This window comes from Scyliorhinus torazame, chromosome 28 (genome assembly GCF_047496885.1).
Source record: "Scyliorhinus torazame isolate Kashiwa2021f chromosome 28, sScyTor2.1, whole genome shotgun sequence".
In the NCBI taxonomy this organism is placed as follows: Eukaryota; Metazoa; Chordata; class Chondrichthyes; order Carcharhiniformes; family Scyliorhinidae; genus Scyliorhinus; species Scyliorhinus torazame.
The window spans coordinates 22,953,295-22,974,108 of NC_092734.1; the positions used below are offsets into that span (position 1 = coordinate 22,953,295).

The 20,814-nt window shown below is 45.7% G+C and overlaps 1 protein-coding gene across 9 annotated transcripts in view; it reads left to right on the forward strand.

Moving 5' to 3' along the window:
- Positions 1–20,814, forward strand: part of LOC140403578 (adenosine kinase-like) — a 314,037-nt gene that overhangs the window by 43,262 nt on the left and 249,961 nt on the right. For all 9 annotated transcript variants that reach the window (XM_072491639.1, XM_072491640.1, XM_072491645.1 and 6 more), the window contains exon 3: positions 14,025–14,078. In XM_072491639.1, coding sequence (XP_072347740.1) covers positions 14,025–14,078 — 54 coding nt within the window. The remainder of the gene's footprint in view (positions 1–14,024; positions 14,079–20,814) is intronic.

Consider the following 20,814-nt stretch of genomic DNA (forward strand, 5'->3'; position numbering starts at 1 on the left):
GAAATAATTAAAAATTGTACATTGCACTAAAGCAGGCTCCATGGATGAAACCTATTCATTTTGAATGTAGAGAGAGAACTACCCATCAACAGAACAACTTCCAATGCTCTCCACCTTACCTAATATGTTGCATATTACACAGATAAATACATATCCTTATGAAACAACATTTCATCCAAATTATTGCGAGTAGTACGACAGGATATCTTTATAATTATTTCTTTGTTGTATAGTGAAAGAAACCAATAAAGCAGAATAAAATTGTCATGATTCATCCTGGCTTTTAAAATCAAATACAAACATGTGAATTAAGAGGAGTCGACTGTATGAACCTTTTCCACCATTCAATAAGATTTGATTGTAACCTCAACTCCACATTCCTGATAACCTTGCTTATCAAGAATCTATCGAGCTATGCCTTAAAAATAGTCAAAGATTCTGCTTCCACCATTACTCATGTTAACAGATGGACAAAGAAAATGTGCTGTTCGGAGCAGAATTCAGTAGGAAATGTAGCATTACCAAGAAATTGTAGCTTCTGCAAAAACTTCAGTGAAATTTCAGTCTGAAACTTTGCAGCTATAATTGAGAGTTAATCAAGTTTACTTGAGCAATGCAGTTCACATTCCTGCCCAGGAAAACCCTCATGAATGCAAAAAGACAACTATTGGGTTGCTTTTTAAAAAAAGAGTGGGATATGTTGAAACAAAACATTGCAATAGAATACTTTACTTTGGGATTTCACTCCATTTGCACTGTTGGCATCATACGTTTATGCTTTAAACTATTTCTCTTTTCTTCTGGTCTTACTAATTTCTATGGTATGATCCAATGAAAATGTTCATATTTGTACTGAAATTTTGTTTCAAATGTGAATGCGTTTTTCAAATGCCTATCATACCAAGCTAACCACTACCGCCTGACATTGCTCAAATCACAATACCCCCATTACTCACCTGCCAGTAATCTTAACAATTGTGACTCACACCTAACACACACTTGCCATACACCTCGCATACTTAGTAGCACTGCTGCAAGCCTTGCACATATTGCTATGTCACCATGGCAGCCACATCAGCCAAACAGATTGGATAATGCTGACACAAAAGTACAATACTGCATTGCTGAAAACCTGAATTAAAAACACACATGTTGGAAACTTTCTGTCTCCACACATGCTGCCTGACGGCAGGGTATATCCAACATCTTTTGTTTTTACTCACTGACACACTTAATCTCTTGTACGACAAGATGGTGCACAATCTAATACAGTAAGAGCTAAGTGGAAGGATCAGGCATGCCTGCATATCCTAATCCCCATGGGGAAAGATAATGCTGGCCATTATTGGGCCACCTATTGCTGAGGGCATCTCCGGCAGAGGGGCTGAAACCATCAAAGCTGCCAGTACGTTCATACTCATCATCCTTCTCACATCCCACCATCTCCATTTCCCACACTGTCTTCAGATTTGTAGATTGCGGATGATGTAAGCATGCACCTCTTAGTATCCCCTGTCTCCATGTTCACCCTTCCTTTCAGATACACAAGCAGTGCAAACTGGTCTGCTATGAAAGAAAAGGAAGAAGCGATGAAAGAGATGCATCATCAACACTTGATTTCACACTCATAGCTATCATCTTGACACAATGTTGTGTGTAATTTACAGGGTAGCTTAGGGGTGGGATCTGCACCTAGTGGGACACTGGGCAAATGTGGGCAGCAGCCAGGGCAACTTGCTATCGTATAAATTCAGATTGCTTCCAGCATGTATATGAATTGCAATGTGGGTTGGTTAGCACAGGTGACTGAATGGTGGGTTCATGTTGTGGAGTAATGCCAACAGCACAGGTTTTTAAAATATTAATTTACGGGATGTGGGCATCGCTGGCTAGGCCAGCATTTATTGCCCATCCCTAGTTGCCCTTCAGGAGCTGGTGGTGAGTTGCGTTCCTGAACCGCAGCAGTCCTTCAGGTGTAAGTACACCCACTATGTAGTTAGAACAGACAGTGCAGAAGGAGGCCATTCGGCCCATCGAGTCTGCACCGACCCACTTAAACACTCATTTCCACCCTATCCCCGTAACCCAATAACCCCACCTAACGTTTTTTGACACTAAAGGTAATTTAGCATGGCCAATCCACCTAACCTGCATGTCTTTGGACTGTGGGAGGAAATCGGAGCACCCGGAGGAAACCCACGCAGACACGGGGAGAACGTGCAGACTCCGCACAGACAGTGACCCAAGCCGGGAATCAAACCTGGGACCCTGGCGCTGCGAAGCCACAGCGCTATCCACTTGTGCTACTGTGCTGCCCTAGTACTGCTGGACAGAAAGAAAGTCCCAGAACAATCTAGACATAATCATCTGGCTCAAGCTAATGAACTAAAAAAGGTGCAATGATATTGCTCGATAAGAGTATAGACCACCAACCAGTGGGGATGATGTAGAGGAACAAATCTGCTTTAGAGAGGGAGTTCCAGGATTTTGCCCCAGCTACAGTGAACGAACGGCGATATGTTTCCAAGTCGAGGTGGTGAGTGACTTGGAGGGGGGCCTTCATGTGGTGGGGTTCCCAGGTATCTGCTGCTCTTGCCCTTCTAGATGCTAATGGTCGAAGGGTTGGAAGATGCTGTCTAAGGAACCTTGGTGAGTTACTGCAGTGTATCTTGTAGATGGTACACAAGGCTGTCACTGATTGTCGATGGTGAAGGGTTTGAAAGTTTGTGGAAGGGGGATCAATCAAGCGGGCTGCTTAAGTGTTGTTGGAGCTGCACTCATCCAGGCAAGTGGAGAGTATTCCAATACACTCCTGTGTTGTGCCATGTAGGTGGACAGACTTTGGGGTTCAGGAGGTGAGTCACTCGCTGTAGGATTCCAAGCCTTTGACCTGCCCTGGTAGCCACAGTATTAATGTGGCTGGTCCAGTTCAATTTCTGATCAATGGTAACCCCCAGGCTGTTGATTGTGGGAGATTCAGAGATGGTAATGTCATTGAATGTCATGGTGGTTAAATCCTCTCTTGTAGGAGATGGTCATTGCCTGGCACTTGTGTGGCACGAATGTAACTTGGCACTTGTCAGCCCAAGCCTGGATAGTGTCCAGGCCTTGCTGCATTTGAACATGGGCTGCTTCATTATCTGAGGAGTTTGTGAATGGTGCTGAACATTGTGCAGTCATCTGCAAACATCCCCACTTCTGACCTTATGATGGAAGGCAGGTCATTGATGAAGCAGCTGAAGATGTTTGGGCCTCGGGGACTACCTGAGGAACTCCTGCAGTGATGCCCTGGAGCTGAGATGATTTGCCTCCAACCACCACAACCATCTTCCTTTGTGCTCGGTATGACACCAACCAATTATTCAAGAAGGCCCATGCCCCTCGCCTGAGGAGTAGTGACCCTCAAATTAAATCACCACCAGTCAGCGCTCTGAAAAAGGGAGAGAGCAGCCTAAGGTCTTCCGGGACTTTGGCAACTTGCGCTTTCATTCTTTCAGTTTGTATTGTACCGAATATCATAGCAAAGTTATTAGATTCGCTGAGGCACGGAGGGAACGGCAACGAATCGTGAACCTCTCTTGGGTTCTCTCACCACTGTGCTTGCTGTTGCTTTCTAGTGAGCCTAAATCTCCAGACAAGGAACCTTATACTTGAAGTATGGAGATTTGTCTACAAAATACAAGTGCAGAAATAATTGCGGTGATAATTTGGAGATAAATAGATCCAGGAGATTTAATTCATTCTTTTAAAAGCATGAAAGGGAGCATGTAGTTGATTTAAGGAAGATAAATAGCGATAGCAGGAATAAAAGTGGAAACGATAGATGATGTGAACAAATGTGATTAAATAGCAGTGAGTATTTCTTTGAAGCTTGTTGCCCTCTGGACTAGCCTACTGCTTGATGTAATAAGTATATGTGTGGTTTCAAGTAAGTATTTGATATGTTACTGATTGGGAAGGATATTGTGACATGTGTTGATTGGATATGTTTGCTAATTATCGAGTCTTGGGTCTCTTGGAGTTTTGCTGAGCAGAGATTTAAGTTTTTTGGGGGGAAATAATTCCAATTTTATTTTTTGTAAAGAGCTTCTTCCTGCTTCTGCAGGTGTGTATGCCATTCCACCTTTGTCTTTTAAGAGCCGAGAGGCTCTTAAATCTATTTCCAAAGCTCCGAGTTCACTTGTAAAGACTTGGGCCCCTGACACACGAGTGATGAGTGCCTGATTTTATGACCTGCTGAACATTCTTCTCTTTCAATGAATCCTCATATCTGATCCCCAGGCATGTAAATTTACCTGAACCACAATTCAAGAGTAGGAAAAGCTTCCTCTTCACTGGTCTCGCATGGACACTATTAGCTATTCTTTTGATTTAACACTTTTAGAATCTTTAATTGTGTTATCTTTGATTGTACCCTTTTTTAATATATGGTGCCTGACAGAAGAAACATTTATCTTTTAAAAGAAAAACACACTGATCACTGATCGCAGACAGAAGGGACTTGAGGATTGCAGCTCATGTTTGCACCCGTGTTTGTAATAGTTGACTTTTTCCATTAACTATATAAATTTTTTGAATTTGTTGGACCATTGTGTAGCTCTGGATTTCATTTTTACCATTAAATATATATTTCTTACTGATGGGGTGGTACACTGCTGCCTCATGGCGCCGAGGACCAGGGTTCAATCCAGGCCACAGGTCACTTCTGTGTGGAGTTTGCACATTCTCCCCGTGTCTGTGTGGAATCCACCCCCACAACCCAAAAAAAAGGTGTGCAGGGTAGGTGGATTGGCCATGTTAAATTGTCCCTTAATTGAAAAAAATAATAATTGGGTAGTCTAAATTATAAAAAAAAAATTCTAATGATTCAGTTGGTTATTATAGAATTCCAGAAAGCCCTGTGTTTTATTTTTGATCTCTGCCGATGGTCTCTCAGAGTAGCAGAAGGACATTATCATTGGATCGTGCTGCTGAGATGGGGGAATAAAATTATAGCTAGGGTCCCATTTTCTAATTGTTATCTTACCACTCCTGTGAAACCGTGTGTGTGGGTGGGATGTCAGATAAGAATAGGTTCAGACTCTGCTGTCTCCCTACCTTGCACAAATGGTTGACAAACATTTCAGCTTTGAAGGAAAATTACCATTTCGTGTTTGGTGCTGTGGTTGGAAGTTTTGAAAATCCAGTCTTTTAAAAAAAATTTAGAGTACCCAATTAATTTTTTCCAATTAAGGGGCAATTTAGCGTGACCAATCTACCTAGCCTGCACATCTTTGGGTTGTGGGGGTGAAACTCATGCAAACATGGGGAGAATGTGCAAACTCCACGCAGACAGTGACCCAGAGCCGGGATCGAACCTGGGACCTCGGCGCCATGAGGCAGCAGGGCTAACCCTCTGCGCCACCGTGCTGCTCTCATCCAGTCTTTTTAATGTGCCATTTGTGCATCTGAAAAAGCATTGAATAAATAAAGTGATCTCTCTGAAAATAAATCATGAAACTGATAACCTAAATTGGTTACTTTCTGACGCACTTCGGTGTCCTGATTGCAAACAGTAAAATATTACAACACTATAGAATAATTCTGCAGGCAATAGAACAGAATCTGTTATATTTCTAGTGACCAGGCTGAAGTTGTCCTTTGTATAAGAGACGATTCATTGATAGCAGGAAGTTCTTTCTGGAGGCTTAGGAGATATACTGGAGTTATACAAGGCGTTAACCACCCTGAGGCAATGAAGATGCATTGCTTTGATTATTAAGCATATAAATGTTTTTTTTATGATGAATTTGATGGATGCTATGAAGAATAACCAGTTTCCCACCACAAATCAGCAGATGCTGTGGTCCAGTTTTTCCAGTTTGCTTTGTGCACTAATTTTATGTTTTAGGACTTAATGAACCATAATATTTTTATCCCCTGTTTTCTCTTCCTTTATGAAAGATGAGTCATACTGAGGGAAGGGGAATGTGGAATAAGAATGATTGTGAATTGCTCCAGTGGAGAATTGGAAATGCTTAAATAGAGGTGCTAACAGCTTGAGGCATATTGATAGAAATCAAAGAAATAAAATATGTATATAAAACGGCGAGGGGAGGAATAGGTGACAGGAGCATGAAAATCTGATGTGAATATGCAGAGTCATTCAATCATTATGACACAGAAGGCAGCTATTTAACATATCACACTCTTGCCAGCTCTCTATAGAGCAACTAAACCAGTCCGATTGCCCTGCTCTATCCCCGTAACCGTGCAAAACTAGGGAGTGGGGCTAATTGGTAGTTTGTTCAGAGACCTAGCAGCAAAATAATGGAACAAGTGGCCTCCTTCTGTTCTGCATGATTCTATGATAAACATCTTCGCTGCCCATACAGGGGACACTTTAATATTCTAATTTGTAAATTGGCTTTATCTGAAATAGTTGGGAAAGGAAGGTCAGTCAGAAAATATATTAGTTTTCTCATTCGTAGTGTTCCACAGAATTTGGATCTCACCCTGCTAGTTAAGTATGTTATGATCTCAGTAGAGTCTGATAATGTTCCTGTTATATTTTGCAACCCAAAATCCAGGTATTTATTAAAAGAATGAAGCCATGAGGTTCACAGCTCAAAACAAAAGCATTTACTACGTCAAAATCAAAGAGCATGAGTACAAATGATCACCCTGTATCTTAAATTATATTAAAGATATTAAAAGTACAATGCAGACAGATAGTTGTTTCTACACCCATTTTACATAGCACCTCAGTTAGCTCCAGTCTTAAAGTTGGAAGATTATCCTTTTCATCTGAGGACTGTTTTGAAGATTCATATAAAGGTTGATATTTCTTGCTTTGCTTTTCTAGATCCGAAGTAGAGTTATATTGGATTCAAAATATTAACTCTGTTTCTCTCTCCATAGATGCTGCCAGGTTGGCCGAGTTTTTCCAGCATTTTCTGTTTCTATTTCACATTTCCAGAATCCACAATATTTTGCATTTATTTTGACTTCCGGCGGCGATCGCGAACGGAGCGGCCGCAGCAAAGACGCTCCCGCACAGCCACAAAATCACGGGTTTTTGGGGGCGCGTTTCCCAGGGAACTTTCCAAAAAAAAAATTCTTTAGGCCATGCGAATTCGGCCCTGCCCAGGCGCCAAAGCTCCGATCCACGGAGAGGGAGAGGAAAAAAAAGGAGAGACTGGTCCCGGTGAGCTGCACGTGGAGGAGGAGTAGGGATCGCTCAGAAACAGCCTGAATGTCGGAGCACGGAGAGAACAAAATAAGAATTTTTAAATTCAACCTTCCTTGTTCCTCTCCTGCAAATTTTTTTTAAGAAAGAAATAAAATTTTTAAGGGAAGAAAAAACTTTCAAAAAAAAAATCCCTTTTTATTAAAAAAAACGTTTTTAAACGGATTTTTTTTTCTTTGGGGGGGGGAACAAAAAAAAATTTCTTTTTCGCACCAAAACGCAGAAAAAAAAGAGAAAAGCACAGACAGAAATATGCCTCCAAATAATAAATTGGGGGGACGGCGAGATGTAAGAAGGAGCAGCAGCGAAGGAAAGAAGCAGGAGCTGCGGCCGTACAGGCAGGCAACCCCACGGGGCGAGGCGGAGGTTCAGGCGAATCAGGAGCGGAAAAGCTGGCGAGCCGAGCAGCGGAGCAGGAACAGGACGCAGCGACCATTCCCCCCCCGCCACCCCCCCGCACGGGGAGGAATGGAGAAGCGTGCTGAAAACGGAAATAAACGCCATAAAGGAGGAGATAAAAAAGGAGATAAACGCCTTGAGGGAGCCACTCAGGACGGAGCTCCACACAATGATGAAGGAGATGCTGGTGGAGACAACAGAAAAAATGCAGCGAACCATCAACGGCCTGGCAAGGAAGGTGGAGGCGCAGGAGAAAACTATTCAGGAGTTGGAGAGGGCCGCCTCGGACCAGAGCGAGAATGCTAAAATAGTGGGTCTGCCAGAGGGGATGGAGGGCAGAGATCCAACAGATTATGTCACCCAAATGCTGGGCAAGCTAGTGGGAAGGAGAAGTTTCCAAACCCCCCAGAAATCGACAGGGCGCACAGGTCGCTCCGACCCAGGCCCAAAGCTGGGGAGCAGCCCAGAGCAATTATCGTGAAGCTGCAGAGGTTCCAAGACAGGGAAAAAAATCCTAAAGTGGGCCCGGAAGACTAAAGCGAGCACTTGGGAAGGGAAGACCATAAGGTGTACCAGGACATTGGGGTGGACCTGGCCAAATCAGCACTCTACAAAAGTCATGTGAAATTTGGGATGTTATTCCCGGCCAAACTCTGGGCAACATTTGAGGGGAAGGAGCTGTTTTTTAACACCCCAGCGGCAATGGAGGAGTTCGTTAGAGCGAACAAACTGGGGGAGGGACAGCCACAATGGCCATCATGAAAGCGACGGGGATGGAAAAGGAAGGAAGAATCGGAATAAAGAGCAACGGGCAGACCGCAAACAGAGACAATACGATCACGAACTGTACACACGTGTTTGGTGCACTGTGCGGGACTGTGCTTACTCGTTTAAGGGCTCGTTCCACTTCTCAATGCAATGGGGGGGGAGCGAAGCAAGGTGAATGAGGGTGAAAAAGGCGGATAGGAGGGCTAGCAAAAGGAAGGTAAAACAGGACCAGAGCAGGGCAAGTGCTGGGAGGGGGGGGCCACCATGCTAGCGGGGAGGGCAGTAAGAAAGGAGGGCCGCGGCGCGCTTCTCAGGGGAGAGGGAGCGCCTGGCACAAAGAGAAGGGGGGTGCATGGCAGAAGGGGGGGGGAAGAACACCGGGGGGACGGGACAGAGGAACAGTGACTAAGGGGAGGGGAAGAGGAGTCTGTGGGAGAGCGCAGAACAAAAGGGAAGGGTGAGGTAGATAAGCAGCACAAACACGGACCTCGGCAGGCATGGAGCAGGGCGAGGAACCAAGACGGTGCCACAAACAGCCACTCGGAAGGGCTTCAGGACGAAGGGAGACCCTGGACTGCAGCGGCGCAGCCACGTGGCGTACACACAGCTGGCGGCCATGGTGGGTGCCCCCTGGACAAAAGGAAACCCTGTGGCCCGACCTCATGGTGAGAGCAGTGATTGCGGCCATTTGGTGCGGCCCCCTAACGAAGGGAAACCTCAGAGGGCAGGGGCGCACCCACCAGGTAAGTATGGGTGACCCCGCAGGACCGGGGGGGGGTCAAAATACCCCCACCAGGATTGTTACCTGGAACGTAGGACTCAACGGCCCGGTCAAAAGATCCAGAGTCTTCACCCACCTAAGAAGCCTGAAAGCAGACATAATCTACCTATAAGAGACGCACCTGAGGGAGAAGGACCGACTGCTGGTAAGGAAGGGCTGGGTGGGACAGACATACCACTCATGCTATGGGACGAGCGCTCGGGGAGTAGCAATATTAATTAATTTGAGGACGAGGTTTACGGGACCAAGACAGTTACGGACCCAGGGGGACGGTACTTCATGGTCAGCGGTGTCCTGGAAGGGGCACCGGTCGTAATGGTAAATGTGCACGCTCCCAACTGGGACGAGACAGAATTCATAAAGAAGACCATGGCAGAAATCCCCGACTTTGACACACACCGACTGATCATGGGGGGCGACTTCAACTGTACAGGACCCACTGACCGACCGATCAGACCCCAGAGCAGGGAAGAAGACTGGCATGGCTAGGGAACTAGGAGCATTTATGGAGCAGATGGAGGCGGTGGACCCATGGAGGTTCCTGCACCCGGGAGAGAAGGAATTTTCATACTTCTCACAAGTACACAAGGTATCCACCCGTATCGACTTCTTTGCAGTGGGGAAATCGGTGCTTCCAGGGATCACGGGAACGGAGTACTCAGCGATCGGTATCTCTGATCACGCTTCACACTATATGGATGCGAGGTTGGAGACAGGCCGTGCCTAGCGCCCCACATGGAGGTTGGACACGGACCTCCTGGCCGACGAGGCCTTCTGTCAGAAAATATCGCAGGCCATAGGCGATTACGTTAGTAACAACCAAAACGGGAAGGTCTCATCCTCCACGTTCTGAGAGGCACTGAAGGCCGTGATCAGAGGAGAGATCATAGCCTACAAGACAAGCAGAGATAGGGAAGAGAGGGTGGCCAGGCAACAACTGGTGCACTCCATCCTGGAAGTCGACAGCAAATACTCCGAGGCCCCGACCGTAGGGCTGCTGGCGGAGAGGAAAAAGCTGCAAATGGACTTTAACCTGCTATCCACTAGGAAAGCAGTGTACCAACTCCGTCAGACATGGGGGACCTTCTACGAACACGGAGACGAGGCTGGCCGCCTATTGGCTCACCAGCTGAGAAAGCAGGCAGCCACAAGGGAAATAGCGCAGGTAAAGGATAGCAGAGGCAGACTGGTAACAGAACCAAAGGAGGTCAATCGGGCATTTGAGACCCTCTACCGGGGACTGTACACCTCCGAGCCCCCGACCGGGGACGCGGGGATGAAACTGTTCCTAGATGGACTGGAACTGCCAGTTGTGGGGGAAGACAGACGGGCGGAGCTGGAAGCACCAATAGACCTGGGAGAAATCATGGAGAGCATCAGCTCCATGCAGGTGGGGAAGGCACCGGGACCCGATGGGTTCCCGGCGGACCTCTACAAAATATTTGCACCAGTCCTGGCTCCACACCTAAGGGACATGTTCGCGGACTCACTGGCAAGGGGCACCCTGCCCCCAACACTAGCGCAAGCCACAATTTCACTGATACCCAAAAAAGATAAAGACCTGACGGAATGCGGATCATACAGACCTGTTTCACTGCTGAACGTGGATGCGAAAATACTTGCAACGGTCCTGGCCAAAAGGCTGGAGGGCTGTGTACCAGAGGTGGTTGCAGAGGACCAAACCGGCTTTGTCAAGGGTAGGCAGCTCACAACGAACATCAGGCGGCTGCTGAACGTAATAATGACCCTCTCTGGGGAGAGAACACCAGAGGTGATCATTTCCCTGGACACAGAAAAGGCCTTCGACGGAGCCGAATGGAAATACCTCCTCGAGGTACTGGAACGGTTTGGGCTAGGAGCGGGGTTCACCGCCTGGGTGAGGCTCCTGTACAACGCTCCCAAAGCGAGCGTCCGAACTAACACCACCAGCTCTAAATACTTCCAGCTGCAGAGAGGAACAAGACAGGGCTGCCCCCTGTCACCACTCTTGTTCGCGCTCGCGATCGAACCCCTGGCGATAGCCATGCGGGACGCACAAAGCTGGAAGGGAATCCGGAGAGGAGACAGAGAGCACTCTATGCAGATGGCCTGCTCCTCTATATCTCAAAGCCACAGGAGGGACTGAAGGCAATACTGCAAATGCTGAAAGAGTTTGGAACCTTCTTGGGCTACAACCTTAACCTGGGCAAAAGCGAGGCATTCCCAGTGAACCCAAACGGGGGAGGGAGAGAGCTGAGCTCCCGTTCAAAACAGCCCAGAACAGATTCCGCTACCTGGGGATCCAGATAGCCAGAGACTGGACACAGATCCACAAGTGGAACCTGACCAGCCTGGTGGAGGAAGTAAGAAGAGACCTTCAAAGGTGGGGCTCACTCGCACTCTCCCTGGCGGGGAGAGTGCAGACGATCAAGATGAACGTACTGCCAAGGTCCCTCTTCCTGTTTAGATCCATTCCGATCTTCATCCCCAAGGCTTTTTTCCAAAACGTAGACAGTCTAATCATGGTGTTTGTGTGGGGGAGTAAGAACCCGAGAATCCCAAAACAGACAGTGCAAAGAAGGAAAATCAAAGGGGGCTTGGCCTTACCAAACCTACAATACTACCACTGGGCAGCAACGGCAGAAAGAGTGAGGGGATGGGTACAAGAACCTGACACAGATTGGGTACAAATGGAGGAGGCATCCTGTAAAGGAACGACCCTCCGGGCCCTGGTTACAGCAGCACTCCCATCCCCCTCAACAAGATGCACATCAAGCCAAGTGATAGCGGCCACGCTGAGAACATGGACCCAGCTCAGACAACACTTCGGGATAACTAAAATGGCCCCCATCTGCGGCAATCACAGATTCCCCCCAGCCATGCTAGATACCACCTTCAAAAGATGGATTCGGGACGGGGGCACATTGACGGCCGGGGACTTCGACGTAGGGCACAGACGGGCGACACTAGACAAACTGACGAAGTGGAGGCTAGCAAAAGGACAGGAAATGGGACACCTCCAAATAAAACACTTTCTCCGCAAAGAGACAGTGGGATACCCTGGGGCCCCAGAAACCACACTACTAGAGGACCTGATAGGCACAAGCAACGGGAAGGGGGGAACTATGTGGGAAAATATACGGACAGCTACTGGACAGAGCCCAGACTCCACTGGACGAGATCAGACAAAAATGGGAGGACGAACTGGGGACAGAGGTGGGATGGGGACTCTAGAGCGAAGCACTGAGCAGGGTGAGCTGCACCATCTGCGCGCGAGGCTAAGCCTAATGCAGCTCAAAGTGGGGCACAAAGCGCACCTGGCCAGAACCCGAATGAGCAGGTTCCTCCCAGAGGTGGAGGACAAATGTGAGCGGTGCCAGAGGGGCCCGGCCACCCACATGGTTTGGGCTTGCCCCAAGCTTGCTGGGTCCTGGACAGCCTTTTCCGAGGCAATGTCCAAGGTTGTGGGGGTGAGGGTGAAGCCAGGCCCAATCGTGGCAATCTTTGGGGAATCAGAGCAGCCAGAGCTACACGTGGGGAAGGGGGCCACGCCCTTGCTTTCGCTTCCCTAATCGCATGCCGGAGAATCCTGCTCGGCTGGCGATCGGCAACACTGCCCAAAGCTGCAGACTGGCTCGCTGATCTCTCGGAATTTCTCCACCTTGAGAAGATTAAGTACGCCACCCAAGGGTCAGAGGAAGGCTTCCTGGATACTTGGGGGCAGTTTGTCGGTCTGTTCCAAAACCTGTTTGAGGCCAACAATGAGGAGTAACCTAATAACAATTTCTTTAAAAAAAAAAAAAACACCAAGATAGATGAGTTACCAAAAGACTGCGCAACCCCGGGGGGGGGGGGGGGGGGGGGGGGGCGGAAGCGGAAGGAAGGCAGGGAAACCACGAGAGATGATTCCACTCTGTCCGGAAAATAGAATAAAAGCACAGCCGAAGCCGGGGGGGGGTGCGGGGTGAAGGTGAAGGGGGAAGAACCATAGACCGATCCAGAGGGCAATGAAAGGCACGTAGGGTCAGTTAAACAAAGGACAAACTAAACCTCTGTATAATAAACCTCTGTATAATGCAGGTGAGAAAAATGTGATGTGTATATATACAACTGTTTATAAATATGAGAAATGCCAATAAAAAGATTAAAAAAAAAAAAAAAAAAAAAAAAATGTTTGCATTTTAATATTTCTTGCATTTCGGGAAGTTTGTCCCTTCAAATTTCATCCCAACTGTCCAATGGTTGCAAACCCCTGTTCAATATAGGCGTCACATGTATCTTCAGAATGGCCACCTTGAGTCAGAACTCTGCTGATTCTAATATTATTTAACTCTTGCAACCAGAACACACTCTCCTCAGCTTGTCTAAATCAGAAATTCAATTGACTGTTAGTAGAGTTCTTCAGTTAACAAGAGTTAATTCTTTTAGCGACCAGACAGAATTTCAACTAAATTCAGCAGCAAGAGATGTTCCCTACAGCTAGCTTGTTCTAAACTCAACTTCAAACAAAAACCTAAAAAAACAACATTTGACACCGAACCATACCCACAATTTACTCGCCTCATTTAGTAACTTATTGACTTTTTTTCTACTGTTTATCTCCAAGGCAGATTGACCACGTGAACAATTACTAGAACCCAGATGCTTTTACCAGCACCAAGTTCTCAAAGGCACCATCACCCAAATATTTAAGTACATGCATTTTCTCCAAAAAGCACATGGGAACTAAATTGTTCCAGACAAGAGAATGTATTCTGCCTTTAATAAGTATTTAATATCGTAGCCAAGAACGTCGTTTTAAATTATTCGTATCATCAATGATACATAGTTCTATGCAATAATATTTGATATTTTCACTTTGATTTAAAGGTATGGACTGAAGACAAATGACCAGATCCTGGCTGAAGAGAAGCACGAAGAACTGTGAGTTAATTTTAACTGAGTAACTAACTACACAGTCTGAACTTCGAACAATGAATTTCCTCAAAATTTGGACTCTCCTGTTATGCCTTGGATAGGCCCCAAATGATACTGAATGGATAAGTTAAAGCACTTGTTTGTTCCTCGGAAGGAAGATCTTCAGCACTCCAAGTGACCCAAAGAGGCAATAATGTCAGTCTACTTCAGTGGGAGGGATTCTGTCTGGTTCTTGTGCAAGTTGCCTCCAAGTACTGCGTTTCCACGAGTTGCCTGTAAGAACATTGGCAAATATTTGTTCTAGATAATGGTGTTTTTCTGTTAACCTTGGGTAGTTGCATTCAAAATAAATCATTTATGGAATTGTGGTTCCAAGAATTTATGCTGAAACAAATTTTGATCTATTTAACAGAAGCATTTGAAATAAGTAATGTTCATGAAATGACACATAGTAGCTGATTTTTTTCAATCTGTCACTGCTGAACACACCGATTAAGAATATACCCACACATGGATTTAAAAGGGCAATCCTTTGTGGAGTTGTTGGATATTTCCAATGAGTAAGATTTTTCATTTTGCATAAGACCATCAAGTCCCAAATGAGGACATTCCTGACACTTAGTTCTCAGTTGTACTTGACCGTCAACGTGTGGATAACCAGTATTTACGAATGAAGCAGAATTTATTCGACAAGATTTTACATCTCCTTAACAAGAAGCGTGAATACGACATAGGCATTCTCATTTCTCAAGATCCCAGCAACTCTTGGTGTTGTCAAAATAGATGATGTCTCTCTTCATTGTCTTTGAAGTGGTGTTGAACTGTGTCCAGAAGCATCATACCCTATAAGCCATGGTATCACTGTCAACGAGGATTAAGATTTCTCAACTTTAATCCCCCAATCTCCCATTCCTCCTCAGTTTTTTGGGGAGATGGTCCAAATTTTCACCTACTGACTATAGGATGCAAACAGTCTCATGTCACCCCAATCTTTGCAACCCCTGCTTTATGGGTTGTAATCTGAGGCACAGCTATTACCTCAGACCCCAGAATAAAACCTTCCATTACAAACAAATGCACATTTCCTTCCTTCTACAGAGAAGCCATCAATAAAGTCACATTTTCTTGTCAGCATATCACACTCCACATAAAGCTATTAAAATTAACAGTTAAGACCACTCCCTATCATCATATCAGAGAATTAAGGTTTCCTACTGGTAAAGATCAATTAAAGCAATGCATGGTTTATTTAAACATAATGTCATCATAAGTTCACAACGTTTTGTTACAATTCCAATTTTTAAAAAATTCATTCATGGGATGTGGGTGTTGCTGGCTGGTCCAGCCTTTATTACTCATTCCTGAGGGGCTTTTAAGAGTCAACCACAGTGCTGTGGACTCAAATGTAGGCCAGGCCAGGTAAGGACGACAGATTTCCTTCCCTAAAGGACATTTATGAATCAATGTGTTTTACCACAATCGACAATGGTTTGTAGTCATCGTTGCACTTTTAATTACATATTTTTGTTGAATTCAAATTTACCCGTCTGCCGTGACAAGATTCAAACTCGGGTCCTCAGAGCATTACCCTGGGTCTGCGAATTTCTAGTCCAGCGATAATAGCGCTACGCCATTTCCCCCCCAAATGATGTTATAAAACATGGGGGAACAGAGTCGCAGGACTGCTAATTAGTTTTAACAACAAGAGAAAAACATTTAATAAGCATGAAAAAATTGGATTATGATACAATACGTATTTACTTGCCCCCTCCCTTAGTTTAACAATTGCACACAGATTTTAAGATTGAGATGGATTACAAAGTACATCTTAACTTACAATGGTCCCATGAACACAAAGCATCTTTTAAGCACACAGGATGACTGTGGGTAAATACGCTCTCCACTTTGAACCCTGAGTGAATGTTTGTGGATGTCGCCTCAGAGTCCCCCGTCATGACTGTCACGTGAGAGTTTCTAAAGTCCACTCTCAAAAACACACTTTAAAATCTTCTCTCATAATATGCTTTCCCTTAGCGATTTGCATTCTGAAATCCAGACCAGGCTTTCCAAATTACACTTTTAACAGCAAATCCGGTCCACGTTTTGACAGCACCCGGTTTTAGGTTTCCTTTTTCTGAACTGCTTTTACAAAAACCCAGAGACCTAGCCACCAATTTCCATAGTTATTTCAATTTGCATTCTACAGGCCGTAGTAAAATCTCACAAACCTTTCTAGCAACTGAGTCTTCGGAGACATGGATGGAGCAGGGACAGGAATGGTTGTTGCAGGTGCCGGGGTTTGGATATTTCAGTAAGCTCAGGGAAGGTGGTAAAAGAGGGGGAGGGGTGGCATTGTTAGTCAAGGACAGTATTACGGTGCCAGAAAGGACGTTTGATGAGGACTCGTCTACTGAGGTAGTCTGGGCTGAGGTTAGAAACAGCAAAGGAGAGGTCACCCTGTTAGGGTTTTCTATAGGCCTCCGAAAAGTTCCAGAGATGTAGATGAAAGGATTTCAAAGATGATTCTGGATAGGAGCGAAAGCAGCAGAGTAGTTGTTATGGGGAACTTTAACTTTCCAAATATTGACTGGAAACGCTATAGTTCGAGTACTTTAGATGGGTCCATTTTTGTCCAATGTGTGCAGGAGGGTTTCCTGACACAGTATGTAGATAGGTCAATGAGAGGCGAGGCCATATTGGATTTGGTACAGGGTAATGAACCAGGACTGGTGTTCGATTTGGAGGTAGGTGAGCACTTTGATGGATAGTGCTCAGGCAGGCAGACCCATGGCCTTTTCCCGTACCCTCCAGGGCTCTGAAATTCGACAGTCTTCCATCGAGAAAGAAGCCCAAGCTATTGTGGAAGCTGTGCGAATTGGAGGCATTACCTGGCCGGCAGGCGATTCACTCTCCTCACTGACCAACGGTCGGTTGCCTTCATGTTCAATAATACACAGCGGGGCAAGATCAAGAACGACAAGATTCTGAGGTGGAGGATCGAACTCTCCACCTACAATTACGACATCTTGTATCGTCCTGAGAAGCTCAATGAGTCCCCAGATGCCAGCGCACAAGTAGACCGACTTCGGGTCCTCCACAATGACCTCTGTCACCCGGGGGTCACCCGTTTTTTTTCCTTTTATCAAGGCCCGTAACCTGCCTTACTCCATCGAGGAGGTCAGGACCATGACCAGGGACTTCCAGGTCTGCGCAGAGTGCAAACCGCACTTCTATCGGCCAGACACAGCACACCTGGTGAAGGCTTCCCGCCCTTTGAGCGCCTTAGCATCGACTTCAAAGGGCCCCTTCCCTCCACCGACCGTAACGTGTACATCCTCAACATCGTTGATGAGTACTCACGTTTTCCCTTCGCCATTCCATGCCCTGACATGACCTCGGCCACTGTCATCAAAGCCGTGCACAGCCTCTTCACCTTGCTCGGTTTCCCCACCTACATCCACAGTGATTGGGGCTCCTTGTTCATGAGTGATGAGCTGCGTCAGTTGCTGCTCAGCAAGGGCATCGCCTCAAGCAGGACTACCAGCTACAACCCCCGGGGAAACGGGCAGGTGGAGAGGGAGAACGCGATGGTCTGGAAGGCCGTCCTCCTGGCCCTACGGTCTAGAAGTCTCCCAGTCTCCCGCTGGCAGAGGTCCTTACCGATGCGCTCCACTCTATCGTTTGATGAGGACACTTCTGTGTACTGCCACCAATGAGACCCCTCACGGACGTATGTTTGTCTTCCCTAGGAAGTCCAACTCAGGGGTCTCGCTTCCGTCCTGGCTGACAGCCACAGAGCCTGTCCTCCTCCGGAAGCATGTGAGGAACCACAAAACCGATCCCCTGGTTGAGCGGGTTATGCCTCTCCATGCTAACCCACAATATGCCTATGTGGCACATCAGGACGGGCGGCAGAACACAGTCTCCCTCCTGGACCTGGCACCCGCTGGTTCCCCACCCGACCCTCCACCGTCTACCTCCATTACCATCGACCCCGCGCCTACACCGTCTCCCTCTCTGTAGATGCTTCCGGAAGAAGAAGAAGAGGAAGACACGCTCCCGGAGTTGCAGGTCTCGACACCAGTGCCCACATCACAGCCGGGACGGAGGAGATCACAGCAGACGGTTACAGCGCCTGATAGACTTAATCTATAAGTTTGCTTCACTCCCGCTGGACTTTTTTTTTTAACAGGGGGTGAATGTGGTGAGCCACTTATTGTAGTTCCACTGTTACTTACAGCACCGTATATATTCTCTGTTACTGTTTATTCCATTGTTACTCACTGTGTTATATATTGTTGTTCTTCTGTGGCTCTGCCCCACTGGGTGTTGTATATAGTTGACTGATCTGTAGCCCTGTCTCCAGTCTGGATTCAGCAGCAGACAGGCTACATCTTCGAGTATTAAAACCATTACTTTGTTTTCTACAACTTGCCTCGTGTGTAATTGATGGTGCATCATGGTGTATGCCAAATTCCCTTGCATTAGAGACAGTGACAACAGTTTGGATGTGGAGATGCCAGCGCTGGACTGGGGTGGGCACAGTAAGTCTCACAACACCAGGTTAAAGTCTAACAGGTTCATTTGAAATCACAAGCTTTCGGAGCGCTGCTCCTTCATCAGGTGAAGTCCAACAATTTGGAAGTACTTCATTGGCTCCCAAGTGCTTTAGGATATTCTGAGGTTTTGAAATAACTGTGTGCATGGCCCCTTCTTCCTTTCTTGTGTTCCTTTGCATAGTGATGTTTCAACTTTTTTTGTATGGCATGCTTCCCTGAGCCCATTTTGCCATTTCAATTTGCAGACAGGTTCCTGTAGGTGCTATTAACTAATCTTCCTGTGATATCATTGCTTCTATTATTTCCCACACTCTGAGCATTGTAATGTATGTATTTTATCGCTTTTTGTATTTAATGCTCTTTGGACAAAAAGGAAAAATAATATGCAAAATCCTTTTAAATCGGTGTCTTTGTCTCATTTGTTGCTATCATCCTCTACTACACTCTTCCTCACTCAAAATTTATAATCTACCTTCTCAATGAGTCATCTCAGGTTTCTTGATACCATTTTAATCTGTTTGATCATTTGGCTAGAGTTACCATTCTCCCGAATGTCAAGTAGTGCTTCAAACTTGATAGAAAGGATAATTTACCCCGAGTATTCTTAATGTAGACTGTCTCTTCTCATTTTACTTGGTCTGTGGATTGTCACCTCTCCTTCCTTTTACCATTACCAGTTCCCTATATCTTTGCAGAAACCTGGGCTCCAAAAACTTCTCCCCTTTTCAGGTTTGTCAGGGAGACTCCAATTCTCCTTCAAGTTCTGAGGTCATAAGCTCAGTAATTTAATTGGACAAACCTGGATAAATATTTTCTGCACATGTGTTTGCACAAATTAACATCTGGTATTCAAAACTCCCCAAAGTCCGCAGGGACCACATATCACTGCCTTTTCCTGTGCTGCCCTTTTCTGCTATAAATAGCCAACTTGCCATTATTTTTTTAAAAACAATTTTATCTGCTTTAATTTAAGTTAAACTGCTATGCCTCCTCCTCTTTCTGAGTTGAATTCATGGTGGCACTACATTTTCATTGTGGAAGTGCTGCTTTTGCTTTGTTTCCCACCTCTTTCTATGATCATGTCATTGGTATCATCTCTGCTTGAACTCGAGTTGTTGCTTGCCCTGTTTTTCCGGCCATGGTACTGACTGTGCGACATATGGAAATAATTATGGTCTTGTGCTCTGATGCTTTTCCCAAATTAAAGTTCAATTTCTCATCCAAGCGTAAATGTGTGTGATGGATTATTTATTTAATCTGGAACTGGTTACAAAGTAGTATGTGATTAAAGGTTTTAGATAGCCACATTAACTGTTGTGATAGAATGAGCAAGTTTGTTCCCATCGTTTGAACACTGAAGTGGAGTTGCAGCCTAGAAATCAATGCCATGTATTTGTTTCTTTTAAGTTAGGAGCACATGGAGCCAGCCTTTTAGGTCTGCTTTCTCAACGGCAGCAAAGAGTGGCGTAAAAATGCTTGCGAGTTTATTTAGGGACTAAAATTTCACTTGCGTCTGGCCATTGATAATGATGCCTGTGATAAAATTTAGTTACAATAAATAGTGGTGCTTTCAGCATTAATGGTAACACTGGCACTCTGCTTCACTGTTACTATTTCTCTCAGCCCTATAACTGTCTTTCCTTTTATTTTGGCCTCATGATGTGGGTGATGCTGGCACGTCTGTCTCTATTAGTTGCTCCAAGGAGGTGGTGGGCCATAAAGCTTTCAACTTTTGATGTGATGGTCTCTTATCTTGGAACTATGGTAGCCCACTTCAGAATGCATTAAGCATCAACAGCATTGTGATATGTTACCTTTCCTGAAGCACGTCAGTAACCCTTTTGGATTTTTTTGACAATTTGGCAACTTTCAAGTCCCTTTTCTTTTTACATTTTCTGGTGCTTTTCCATGAACGACTAGATTTATTGAAGCCAATTTCACAACTTGCTGTGGTGAGATTATGAATTCACTAGTTGTACACTATTGGGGTGGAGAAGATTTCCAGACTGACACCTTCCCACAGAGTCCTTCTGCTTTGCAACTCGCATCCATGGTTATCTATTACATATTTTACTGGTTTCTCCCCACTCTTCTCTCCTCTGCTTCAGAACCCATGCTAATAGTAGAAGCCTTTTGTCCAATTCTGGGCACCACACAACAGGAAGGTTTTGGCGAGGTTATGG